The sequence below is a fragment of the Glandiceps talaboti genome, chromosome 20, assembly GCF_964340395.1.
Source record: "Glandiceps talaboti chromosome 20, keGlaTala1.1, whole genome shotgun sequence".
NCBI classification, from domain to species: domain Eukaryota; kingdom Metazoa; phylum Hemichordata; class Enteropneusta; family Spengelidae; genus Glandiceps; species Glandiceps talaboti.
Genome location: NC_135568.1, coordinates 1,102,501 through 1,115,866, shown reverse-complemented (window position 1 = coordinate 1,115,866; position 13,366 = coordinate 1,102,501). Strand labels below are relative to the sequence as shown.

The 13,366-nt window shown below is 35.9% G+C and overlaps 2 protein-coding genes across 2 annotated transcripts; both read left to right on the top strand.

The window, feature by feature from the left end:
• Positions 1-295: 295 nt before the first annotated feature.
• LOC144451076 (S-adenosylmethionine-dependent methyltransferase Rv2258c-like) lies at positions 296-2,617 on the top strand (the record flags this gene model as incomplete). The annotated part of the gene is made up of 3 exons (XM_078141851.1): positions 296-520; positions 1,631-1,839; positions 2,598-2,617. Coding segments are annotated over exons 1-3 (426 nt in total), but the record flags the coding sequence as incomplete, so codon positions are not given.
• A 1,359-nt stretch (positions 2,618-3,976) lies between these two features.
• Positions 3,977-4,399, top strand: LOC144450939 (S-adenosylmethionine-dependent methyltransferase Rv2258c-like). The gene has a single exon (XM_078141698.1). The coding sequence runs from the start codon at positions 3,977-3,979 to the stop codon at positions 4,397-4,399; it is 423 nt and encodes a 140-aa protein (XP_077997824.1).
• The last annotated feature ends 8,967 nt before the right edge of the window (positions 4,400-13,366 follow it).

Below are 13,366 nucleotides of genomic sequence, written 5' to 3'. Positions count from 1 at the left end.
AGTGAAAAGGAGAGAGAGAGAGAGAGAGAGAGAGAGAGAGAGAGAGAGAGAGAGAGAGAGAGAGAGAGAGAGAGAGAGAGAGAGAGAGAGAGAGAGAGAGAGAGAGAGAGAGAGAGAGAGAGAGAGAGAGAGAGAGAGAGAGAGAGAGAGAGAGAGAGAGATTTCGCCCAATTTTCCCCCAGCCCTCCCTGCCGTAAATTCTGACCCCAGCCTTATCACTCCTGGATTTGCATAAATGTCTCGCCCGGTATCACATTGACCTTTTTATGTGAGGTGTCAAATCCCGATATATCATACAAGTACCTTCACCTTAGTACCCGACGATGACGTCCAAAGAAGGAACCAATGACCCTGAAACAGCTGTATCATTTGAGGGACGTATATTTGAGACTACTCAAAAGGGGTTCCTGTCTGTTGGTATCGCCATTGGATCAGCACTGGGTATATTCGATACCATAGCAAGACTTGGCGAACCATCGACATCACGAGACATTGCATATGCCGCTGGACTCAAAGAACGGTAAGTTACAACGGTTTTATTTACAAAGATCGTTGACCGGGTATCACTGTCTGCGTTTAGGAATACTCGATATAGCGAAGCGCTATCGGTCATTCCGGGGGTCATTCAAGGTCACTGTTGACACATCTTTAGTAACAACCTGTTTGTCGTTTAGCAATCATTTCAGTATAATAAATGGCTTCTGTCAGCTGTCCACTGCACTTCTGTTGCGATCTGTAGTTGGTACCCCCATATTTATGTCCTTTATCCCAAAAACTTTGCTTAGCTTTTGTCCGAAATACAAAGTCTTCTTTCTGTTCTGAAAAGGACGGGATAACCGCTATTTTGTGTTGGTTGGACCGGTTTGACCTAGGTCATTCCGGGGTCACCCAGTGACCTATTTCTAATATAACACCTACACGTCATGTATGTTGGATATGTAGAATGTTATTCCATAGTCTTCAGTGTAATACTGTCAAATAAGTCAGTTCCATTATCTAGATACGATAGTGACAAATAATTTCAAACACACTCTTTCGAATATGTGAAAATAACTTTCTGTCTGTAGTACCTAGCTCTCTGTCCGTCTGTCTATCTATCTATCTATCTATCTATCTATCTATCTATCTATCTATCTATCTATCTATCTATCTATCTATCTATCTATCTATCTATCTATCTATCTATCTATCTATCTATCTATCTATCTATCTATCTATCTATCTATCTATCTATCTATCTATCTATCTATCTATCTATCCATCCATTTATCCATCCATCCATCTACCTGTATACATGTCTGTCTGTCTGTCTGTCTGTCTGTCTGTCTGTCTGTCTGTCTGTCTGTCTGTCTGTCTGTCCGTCTGTCTGTGTGTCTGTCTAGCATCCATCCATCCATCCATCCATATGTTTGTCCACCCACCCATCCACCCATCTATCTATCTATCTATCTATCTATCTATCTATCTATCTATCTATCTATCTATCTATCTATCTATCTATCTATCTATCTATCTATCTATCTATCTATCTTTAATCTCTTTATTTAATCTTTTGTACATCTTCAAACTCTTTTGTACATATAAGACCAAACTAACTTCTAACTAACAATAAATTCTTATCCGTTTCTAGATATGTCAGAGAATGGCTGGGTGCCATGGTAACTGGTAATATAGTTGAAGTTACTGATGATGAAAAGTATTTCCTTCCAAAGCACCGTGTAGCCACTTTATGTCAAGAGGAAGGCGGGGGCGCACTTCCAATATTTTGTGAAGGTATCCCGATGATTTGTGAGGTTTACAAAGATATGACAGAGTGTTTTAAAGAGAATGGCCCAGCAGGTAAATATTAGTATGGTATCCAGACTATACACAGTGCAGATTGACTTGACTTAACTCTAAGTATATGCATTGCCACAAAATTATGTTGCCCTGACAACCACTAAATGTGATCTAGTTTGAGTGTGAATGAGAGTATCTATGCGATAATAAGAGATGATGATCTTTGTGTCTATTTTAGTTGAAACCATCATTGTTACTTTCATGTTTTCTTATAAACCATACAAGTATCACTACAATCTCAACTTGTGCCTACATAACAATTCTATGGGGAACTGTCTAAGGTACATTTGAAAAAGATAAGCAACAACAAAAACAAAATACACGAAAATGACACCAGATTATATAGTTACCATAGTTACCATAGTATATATTTCAAAATGGCCATATGGATGGCAAATGGGTATTCATTTGGATTTTTAATTAAATAAAAGATCTTTTTTTTTTTTAAAAGAAATCTGATACAACATATACCAAATCCTTGTTTGTACTTCTATAAATTGCTAAAAATTAAGTAAATTGTTACAAATTATTTGTTATTGTATGCATAGTGGCAAACTTTTTACACATTTTAGCTTATTTGTAATTTATTGAGTTACAAACAAGGATTTGATCAATTGTTTCACATTGTTTTTTCAACTACGGAAACATAGTAGAGTTGTCTTAAGAATTAAAAATCCAAAATATATACCCATTTGTTATCAATATTACCACTTTAACAAAAACTTTGCATAAATTATTTTTGTATTTATTGTTTTTAGGTGTACCTCTTTCAAAGTACAGCCTACATGGTCAATGGGAAGATAAAAAGCTACAGAAAAAAATTACAGATAAACCACCCGAGTTTCTCATTAATAAAGCTGAGATTGTTGATTTACTCAGTAAGTTACAACTTATTCTATTTCAATCACTTTATTCAACTGCAAAATTTAGAGATTAAAAAAAAAGAAAAGAAAAAGGATAACAGAATATTTTCCTTAGATGTAAAAAAACAATGTGAATATTCACACACTATTACTACATCCTGCAAAAGCCCATCAGATCTGGGCAGCCAGACAATAGAAATAACAGCTCATGTGTATGATATATACTTACATAGATGAAAAGTACAATAAATGTGTTAATTCATGTTTACAATGAGTTTAACAAAGACTACAATAGTATTCAATTTGAACTTTTGTTCCAAACACAACTAGAAAATTTACCTGAAATTTTCGACTGTACACTTCAGTCTTTGTCAACAGATTGACCCACTATTCAGCACACGTGACCTTACAGGACACGTGAGCCTAATAAGGGGTCAAAGGTGCCTGGAAGTTTGTATCGTCCCCCGTCTCTGTTTAGTGATGGTTTGAGTGCTCGGATGTAAATAGCTTCTTTCACTCCCCGTTCAAAATATCTGGTTTCAGTGTCCAGTATCTTCACTTCATTTATGTTAACCGAGTGACCGGGTGATTCAATGTGAATGTGCTGGGAGACCTCTGATGTGCTGGAACTAGGTCTTCTGTGTTCCAAAAATCTGGTCTTGAGTGATCTCTCAGTTTCCCCTATATATGAATCTTTGCATTGGCCTGTGTTGGTCTGGCCCTGGCAAGGAATTTGGTACACTACTCCACATACATGTTCCTTTTTAGTCTTGTCCTTTGGAGACACCAGGCACCTTTGACCCCTTATTAGGCTCACGTGTCCTGTAAGGTCACGTGTGCTGAATAGTGGGTCAATCTGTTGACAAAGACTGAAGTGTACAGTCGAAAATTTCAGGTAAATTTTCTAGTTGTGTTTGGAACAAAAGTTCAAATTGAATACTATGGTTTACCAACACAGATGAATTTCCATTTGAAAAAAAGACTACAATAGATTCTATTCTTCCATGGTATATACCCTGGTAAGGGCTATTGTGACACTATAGGTCTGTGCCTGGATTAAAATTTCTAGAGCACTTTGAGCACTGTGTGGAAGAATGCCCTGTAAAATAACTTTTGACTATACTTTTTCAGAATCCACTTCATCAGTGTGTGAGCTTGGCTGTGGTAGTGGTGCTGCAACCTGTGCCTTGGCGAGAGATTTCCCAAATATCCATGTTCACGCTACTGATATATCTGATAGTGCCTTGACAACAGCAATCTCTCGTGCAGAAAGCATGCAATTGTCAAACACAACATTTTCTGTGCATGACATTGCATCCTTACCTTTGGATTGGAGTGGCAAGTTTGATATCATATTCTGTATTAATGTCATACATGACATAGCTAGACCTGACCTAGCTCTCAAAGAAGTATACAGAATTTTGAAAGATGAGGGTGTATTTTTTATGGTCGATGTACGTGGACACACAAAACATGCTGATAATAAAGAAGATAAGAAGGCTCCTAGCAAATACATCATTAGTTTATTTAGCTGTGTACCTATATCCATGGCTTGTGAGGGTGGTTGGGGTTTGGGGGGTATGTGGGGGGTAGAAAAAGCCATGGAAATGCTAGAGGAGGCAGGGTTAGAATGTAAAGATACACAGTTATATAGTACAAGCAATATAGTTTATCAGTGTAAGAAGAAGCAACAATAGGTGTGATGATATCTGAGACCACTATAATGGTATTTAGAAGAGGGTAACTAATGGCAACCATTTGTCTCATATTTGTTTGTCATAATTTACCTTTTAGGATATCAGAGAAATATCTTGATTAAATGTATATTCCGTAAAAATATTTCTTGTTTTATCATGTTTTAGTAAGACCTCTTAAAATGACATGTAGTGGAACTAAACACTTTCTGTGATTGGGTGTACAAGTAAAATCTTAAAACTAAGGCCAAAACAAAGACATTTTTCTGGTCAGGACATTTTGTCTAAAGTGGTGCAACAACTCAATTTTTTAAAATTTTTAAATTCTCAACAAACCTGTCTTTTTATTTAGTACTTTACAGCAAGTGTGTATGTGTGTGTGTGTGGGGGGGGGGGCACATATGTTATTTGCTATTTGCTCATCAGTTCTTCACTTTGTGTTTCCCTGCTGATCTGCAGAGTGCATGGGCTGGACACACACACACACACACACACACACAGACAGACAGACAGACAGACACACAGACACACACACGCACACACACACATACATACACAAACACACACACACGCGCGCGCACACACACACACACACACACACACACACACACACACACACACACACACACACACACACACACACACACACACACACACAAAGACCGACACTAGGATATTTAAAGTGATGCATGTGCTGACCAGAAACAATTCTTCTTTTTGGCCTAATCTTATAATTTTTACTGATGATATATACCCTGAACTGAATTCAAATTCATCAGTTGATGTTGTTGCCATGACAACAAAGCCAGAGTTGACAATTAATCTGTCATCATATAGAACTATATATCAAACTGTATATCAAAAGTTTAATTTGTTGTAGAATGAAATAAAATTAATATGTAATATCGGAAAATGCAAATTGGAAAAATAAAATAGCGTGATTAAGAAAATTTGCATTGAGAGATAAGTTATATAAATTTCAAAAGATGATTCAAGGAACGTAATGTTTTGTATTGTGCATGAATAGATGAAATTGAGGGATTTGGTATAGTATAAAGTATTAAAACATGGATGCAAAACGAATTTTACTCATGTTCCATAATGTTAGCCAAGATTTGCATATTTGCGTGATCGCAATCAGGCTAGACAATTTTCGTTACAAATGGTCTTTACACTAAGGCCCCACATTACTTGTTACTTTTACTTTTTCACTCCTAACACTACAAAGTGGAATGCGCCCTCTGTGATGAGAATGAGGCAGGACGTGAAAAACGGCAGCTGTCAATCGTATGACCGTATACGGCGCTATTCTGTCTGCTTACTGCGTGTGCGATATTACGAGGTTATTACCTGATATCACCTGCTCTTCGTTCGTCGTAGCACCGTCAGTGCAGATTCCGTTACAGAAACTGCACGAATGGTGATACGACGAATGAAGAGGTGATATCGGGTAATAACCTCATAATATTACACATACACTGGACACTGCGTCAAGGCCCAATCGAAGTAGTATTCCAAAGTTCACAAAAGGACACCGTATTTCTTTGTGTATTGAAATTATATAGATAATATTGTGAAAACACTAAACAGATTGTAATTCTCCACGCCGTTGATCTAAAAGCCACATGGCCATTCTACAGATATTTATTATGTATCACCGTACCATGGCAGAACTTATGATATCTTTAGAAATTACTTGTATTGACTTCACGTTGTGTATTGTCTTTTTTAGTGTTTTTTAGTAAACTGGCATCAGTCTCGTGGCATATCCACCAAAATGTCAAAATGAGATTGTTATTAATTTTTAGTTTTGTAACTTAAAAGGAAAATGGCCTCATTTAGGTTTTTTCTGTGTTACTAATAGTCTCCCAAGGGTTTAGGCGGTCATCCAACAGTTCGTAATCACTCAGTCAGGACACAGTAGTACTTTAATCAATTTATTCAAATAATGAGTGAAAAAACGGAGACTTTACCAAGTCTACGGTACTAGTAGAAATATACTTGAGATGACTCAGAGACTTTTACTGTTCTTCTGTTATTTTATAGTATATCTACGTGTCTTTTTATATCTCTCCATCACGAGTAAATCCATGTTGTTGTTGTTTTATTTCTCAACCGTTTTATCATACGTTTGCATTTCACAATCCTTGGCAATCGACGCAGGTGCATTGTGAATCTTACTCGATCGACAACAGGTAAACATACTGACGACGCATGCGTAGATTTGCTTCCGAAACTGACGTCGAGTAATTCCGTATATAAAGGGATTGATCATGGAATTACTAAGAGACATTTTGTAGGCGATGTAGTCTAATATCGGACTTGGCCATACACCCAGATGTTTGCACAACATCCGCACCTGTAAATGGAAAATTGAAAGTGTTAAATTTATTTCTGTCTGTAGAGCAAATTGTCGATTGTCGTCGTCCTATTCATAAAAGGGACAAACCCAGAACTAATTTTTTTTCTCGATTGTGGTTTCTTTGTTTGAAATTATTTTAATCGTAATACCTAAACATTTTATATAAAATATGTAGAATTAGAGAAAATAATTGTTAATTTCTACACATTTTATATAAAATGTTAGGTATTACGATTAAAATAATTTCTAACAAAGAAACCACAATCGAGAAAAAAATAACAATCATTTTCTCTAAATATTTACGCCATCAAATTATCCATACATTATTTATCACATTATTGCTAAAATCTTATCTTGAGATAACTTAAAGAATAAGAAGGTATAATCTCTGTCTCATTCTCTCTTTCAATTTTTACCCGTACGTCTGTTTGTCAACCTTTTTGGTTTTTTTTGCTCGCGCGTGTATCTCTCTCTCTCTCTCTCTCTCTCTCTCTCTCTCTCTCTCTCTCTCTCTCTCTCTCTCTCTCTCTCTCTCTCTCTCTCTCTCTCTCTCTCTCTCTCTCTCTCTCTCTCTCTCTCTCTCTCTCTCTCTCTCTCGTAATAGAAAGAGTTGTTATTGCTCGTGATTTATTACATTATATCGATAAGTGTTACAGTATTTTTTCTGTCCGTCTTACTGCCTATCATTCCATCTACCTGTACCTTACTACATGTACGTCACTTTACAAGTAATATGAAGTACGTTATATAAATTAAGAAATCAGGGATGGTGACCAGTAGAAACATCAATTACCTCAACAAAGAATACCGTCACCGTGTCAGAATCGACAACTGATCATTGAGTCTACTGATTGAAGCATGCACTGACCTTTAACCCCACCGCATTGTTGTCTACATAGCTTGTTATTTTGTTTCTCCTATAGGGTAGCCAGTCAAATGTATGCCTTACACCACTTTCTCAACTACGTCATAGATGCAACATAAACGTCAAGTTTTAAATATTAAGTTTGTTAGCATTATGTACTTCATTGTGGAAATGTGGTACACGAATTGTAGACATTTTATATGACAAGGTGGGAACCTGACAGAACTAAACGTATACAGAAATGACTATCATTCGATACAGATTAAATAACAGTCAGAGAATTGTAGCAAACGAATAGTCTGGTGATGGTTTGGTTGTCATATGAGATGAATTATCTTGTAGTTCCTGAATCTATTCCCAACGGTGTGAATCCTTAAAGTTTGGGTCTCGTTTCTGTTCAGCCCAATCTTCACGAGTAATTTTTCACCTAAGTACATCAATGCATTGCATTATATCTTACCAAGCTCACTTCTAGCTTTGCAAGACATTAATTCGATACTTTACATTTTGTAGATAAGTTTTTGCCATGCAGTCATAATTGTACATTTTACTTTCAATACTACTTCTTGATATTATTTCTCCACTTGGGTTTTTTTCATTGACTAAAACTAGTAATTTGATTAGATAACAGCGTTCACCAAACACCATAGTTGGTCCACAGGGCAATTGGATTGCATATCATTGAAAAAGTTTAGAAAATGAGACGTGTTAGATAATCGATTTCTTAATCATATACAGTGATGAGAGATGAAGATGTAATATTTTAGTTTAATTTTTAATTTGTTGGCATATACTGAACCCTAGTAAAAAAAGGAGTATTATCATGCGTACCGGAAAATTATCGATAGAGATGAGTTCCATATAAAGATATCCACAGAAATATTAATAAGAAATGTTTACTGTTTCACATTACAACAATGTGTTTCCTGTTTTAAAGGGGAACACGCTGAGTTCACATGTAAATTGTGCAGCATATCCAAATGGTACATCCGGGTATTTTAAGTTAACCCAAAGTTGATATTACTGGATAAACGATCATGTGACGTCATTTATTATACGTATGAAAAAATCAAAGAAATTCCTACAATGGAATTGACTGTTTTAACAATGACAGAGAACAAATGTAATGTAATACGTTGGTATTAATGATTCTAGGTTTCATGTAAATATTCAGTATTATAATATTTTTATAGGCTAACGTCAAATATCATAAAAATACACTTACTGGAAACTATTGAGGAATTCACAAATAATCGTCAAAATTTAATGATTGTGGTAGTTTATCAAATAGTCTACAGCTAACATTTAATGAGAACGTCGATTATTCGGCATATTGAGGTTATTGTTTTTAGATAAAAAACACTTTCATTGCTGAACACAACTGGATTGTGGTTGAAGAGAGAGTTATGTGTACGTTCACTCAGCTTTTTAGACTTCCCTCATTAACAACCCTGCAGTGTTAATCAGCAGTAAAGTGTGTATGTTATAATATATATATATTCTTCAGGCGAACGTTGCCTGTTTTAGTTGTAATACTAGTACTATCACGATCACGTGACGGTTGCATGCTACACTGCCAATTATCCAACGAAATATGCCTAAAGTGGTTTTCTACACTGCAAGCTAGATATGAAAAATTCAGAGCACTTGGAATAACCAGAAGCGAAATACTGATGACATCATACACACCTTGGAACGATTACCTCGTATTTGTGATCCTACAATAATACAATTATCAACAATCACTGAAATCATGTACGTGACTTTGATGCATGCAATACAATGTACAGTCACATATCCTCACACAACCGGCACACCTTTGTCGTCTAAGCTTCACTAGAAATGTATTGCAATACGCTACTAGTACAGTTGTCGATGAAATTAGACGGTATCCTTTGATGATCAAGCCTTAGGTAGTAGTAGTCATTTTGATAGAAGTGTGATGAATACCGACTGCTGTGTTGACCTTGCCATTAGAGGTATATAGCATTGATGCGATAAGTATTATTGCAATGTTAATAATATCTTATGACATATTTCTAGAATAGATATGATTGGCTATGTAAATAAGTGATATATATGCGAAAGCACTTCTCTATCATGCGATCTACCAATATATATTCAAAAACATGTAACATACGGGTACTCAGATGTTTCACTTTTTATGATCGTTTACGTGATTGAGATTTCATTTGGAAATAGCATAAAGTTATATACGCCGCTGTTTTTATTTAGCTCAGTAATAACTTATAATAGTGATGAAAATGTACATAAACGACAAATTATTCTAACCAATTATTGTAGATTGGCAACTTTCGGCCTGAAATTGTAACAAGACTTGTTTAATTAATGCATTCACATTGTTATCCGCTAGGACAGAAACTTTGACAAATGCTGTGTGGTTCATTTTAAAAGTCTGTGATTGTCGATGTCTAATCTCCAAACTTTGTACTATCCTTACGTGGAGTATATACTAAAGATGTACAGTCATAGCATTAATTAGACTCTGTTGAAAACTTCATACAATTACTTGAGGCAAATAACAGTCTTTGGTTTCTCGGTGTGGCTGACGCCAAACTGTTGATTGAAAATAGGTTTGCTTTACTCGGGCCAGCTGCGGGGAACTGTTCATTTGACCTTACTTGCATATTTTGATCATAGGGAAGATGTATACCTCCTGTAAACAACAATATATCGCTTTTTTTCTAAGACTTTATGCGTAGCCATGGTTACAATGTCATCACATTCTATACGCTTTAATATATTATGTTAAATCTTGGCATGTTTAAAATTTATTACGAGAAGATATTAACTTTATTAGGAAGATGTCAGATTATACTATCAGTTACCATAGATACGGAGTAATTCTGAAATAAAATTTCTCTGGTAGGTGAAAGTAGTACAGGAGTAATGTCAGGTTTTGGTGATGAAATAAAATAAAATAGACTGGAATGAAATCGAATGAAATGTATCAGAGAATAAAGAATATCAAAATACAGAATTTAATAAACTATGAATTATAATAATATCTCCCGCGGTTGAAAACTGAGGGAAATAGTTGCTGCACAACAGCATGATGGGTAATAAGTGACCTTACGACCAGGCAATAAGTGTTTTATACATGTAACACATCAGTCACGTTCTGTTCTATGGCAAGTATTCTTTCCAGACGCAAAGCAAATCACTTGTAAAACCCTCGTGCTACTGAAACAGTGCCCAACGAAATATACAACATGAATATCGCTCTTTGTATTCAAATTGAGGTCACTATGGTTACATACCACGTGATACATACAATCTAAGCCAATCACTGTAGAAGGTTGTATGAAAGCTATGTGTTATCAAGTCAATTAGACCACGGCTTAATCTTTATAATGTAAGATTGCATGTATTTCAGCTGATGGGAAAAATATGTCACATATGTTTATAATATCGTCTATCAAAGGATTTACTGTGTGTGATATTTGTCGATAAGACCCAGTAGTGTATAAGTGAATAGATGGCTGGTTATGTGAAGGATTACAAATGTCATAGATCAACGCAATGCTGTTACAAGCTTACAGTTACTGTAATGAATTACTTGAAAGACCTTTGTACATTCCACCATGTCGTCTTCAAATACTTTCCTATTCTACTGTTTTTCAAATTTCCCTCAATTTAGTTATACAGATTATACGCGGCATCTGTTGTGAACATTGCACTTTAGAGGGGGGGGGGAGAGCAATTCTTTAGTATTGCTAGAACATTGAGTATGATATCACTGTTAACCAATGAAAAAGCATCTGTCTGTCTGTCTGTCTGTCTGTCTGTCTGTCTGTCTGTCTGTCTGCCTGCCTGCCTGTCTGTCTGTCTGTCTGTCTGTCTGTCTGTCTGTCTGTCTATCTGACTCGACTGTCTGTCTGTCTGTCTATCTATCTGACTCGACTGTCTGTCTGTCTGTCTGTCTGTCTGTCTATCTATCTGACTCGACTGTCTGTCTGTCTGTCTGTCTGTCTGTCTGTCTGTCTGTCTGTCTGTCTATCTGACTCGACTGTCTCTTTGTCTTTAGTTAAAAGGCGGCCTATTTTAACACAAATAAAAAATCCGATTTGTTTCCGTACTGACTCCACGAATGAAAAATACTATATGGCATCAAAGCATTCTGCAAGTCGTCGAATGACATCCTCGCAAAAAAACACTCCTCTGTCTGTTTGAAGAAAACACGCTGTTACAAGTCTAAACCTACTTATCTATCACAGTATATTAGAATGTATTAGTTGAATGGATCCAACAACAGTTTCTATTCTTATTAGATAATATAGAGATCTTTTTAGAATATCATCAAAACACTTTGGGAAATCATTCATCTTATCACGTCAAAGGAATTAGTTTGCCCTTCAATAATGCTACATCCGTTTTAAAAACACTTCAGCAATACGAATCTCACGACAAGGAGAAGACGTTGTGAATGAGATGACGTAATTGTGGCTTATATGTATAGAATACAAATTCATTGGATCGGATCTTTTAAAGAAAGAGACATCCTTAATCAGTAAGGAATGTTTGCCACATATCTATCTTGAGAGAGAGAGTTTGTATACGTTGCACGTTAATACAACATCTGAAAGCCGTGAGTGATTTGGTAATATTATTCTACTTTCACCTAAGTAAGCGTTAATTCTATTTGAGCGAGATTGTTATAATGAGTTGTTAATGAAAAAGGTCATAAAACGATATAAACCACTTCAAGGAATTTATAACATTGAATTTTGTGAGTTTATCTATTTTAAATCCGTATACAATGGTTATGTGTGTCAGTCTCTTGTTATGATTGTCTGCCTACCTGTCTGCCTACCTGTCTGTCTGTCTGTCTGTCTGTCTGTCTGTCTGCCTATCTATCTGTCTGTCTGTCTGCCTACCTGTCTGTCTGCCTGCCTGCCTGTCTGTCTGTCTGTCTGTCTGTCTGTCTGTCTGTCTGTCTGTCTGTCTGTCTGTCTGCATATATGCTATCTAATAATTAAAATCATTAATGCATTTATACATTCACTTATTCATGCATTTTGATTGTATTTATGTATTTAGTGATTTATCTATTTTTTTCCTTCATATTGAGATATATTCATGAATACATGTAAACCTTGCAATATTAATACTCATATATATATATATTAACAAACACTAGACTCACTGGAAAGAAAATGATGTCAATTTCAACCCAGAAGCTGATATTTCATACCAGGGCTATTATATACGATTGTTGCGTGTGTGCATTTAACCAGGAACTATTCAGATGTGACGGTAGAAGCCTAGGAGTGCAAACCTGTCACAATGCAACCATGTTACTATGTAACTCTATATATAAGATACATCTTTACAATTTCCGATTTAGAATTTATAAAATAAATATTGCAAGAACACTCTGCAGAGCTTCACAAGAAGAGTAACAAAGAATGACAGAATGAACTGATGTATTATGGGATGTATTCTGACATGGCAGTGTATGGAGATTACTCTGAACAAGCAGTTGTGAGTGATGTAGATTTGTGATGCATTCAGTAAAATAGACAGAGTTATCGAGACTGACTTCGATGATGTGATAAGACATGCAGAGGAGACTCTCTTGCATTTTCAATTAGCTCTCCTGGGATGTAACTTGAATATCCCCTGTAGAATCCCAGTCATGCATAGTTCCACAGAAAAATACTGATATTCAAAGGACTCAGATATTCTAAAATCAGTTTGGGCTACATTCAGGTCATGTACA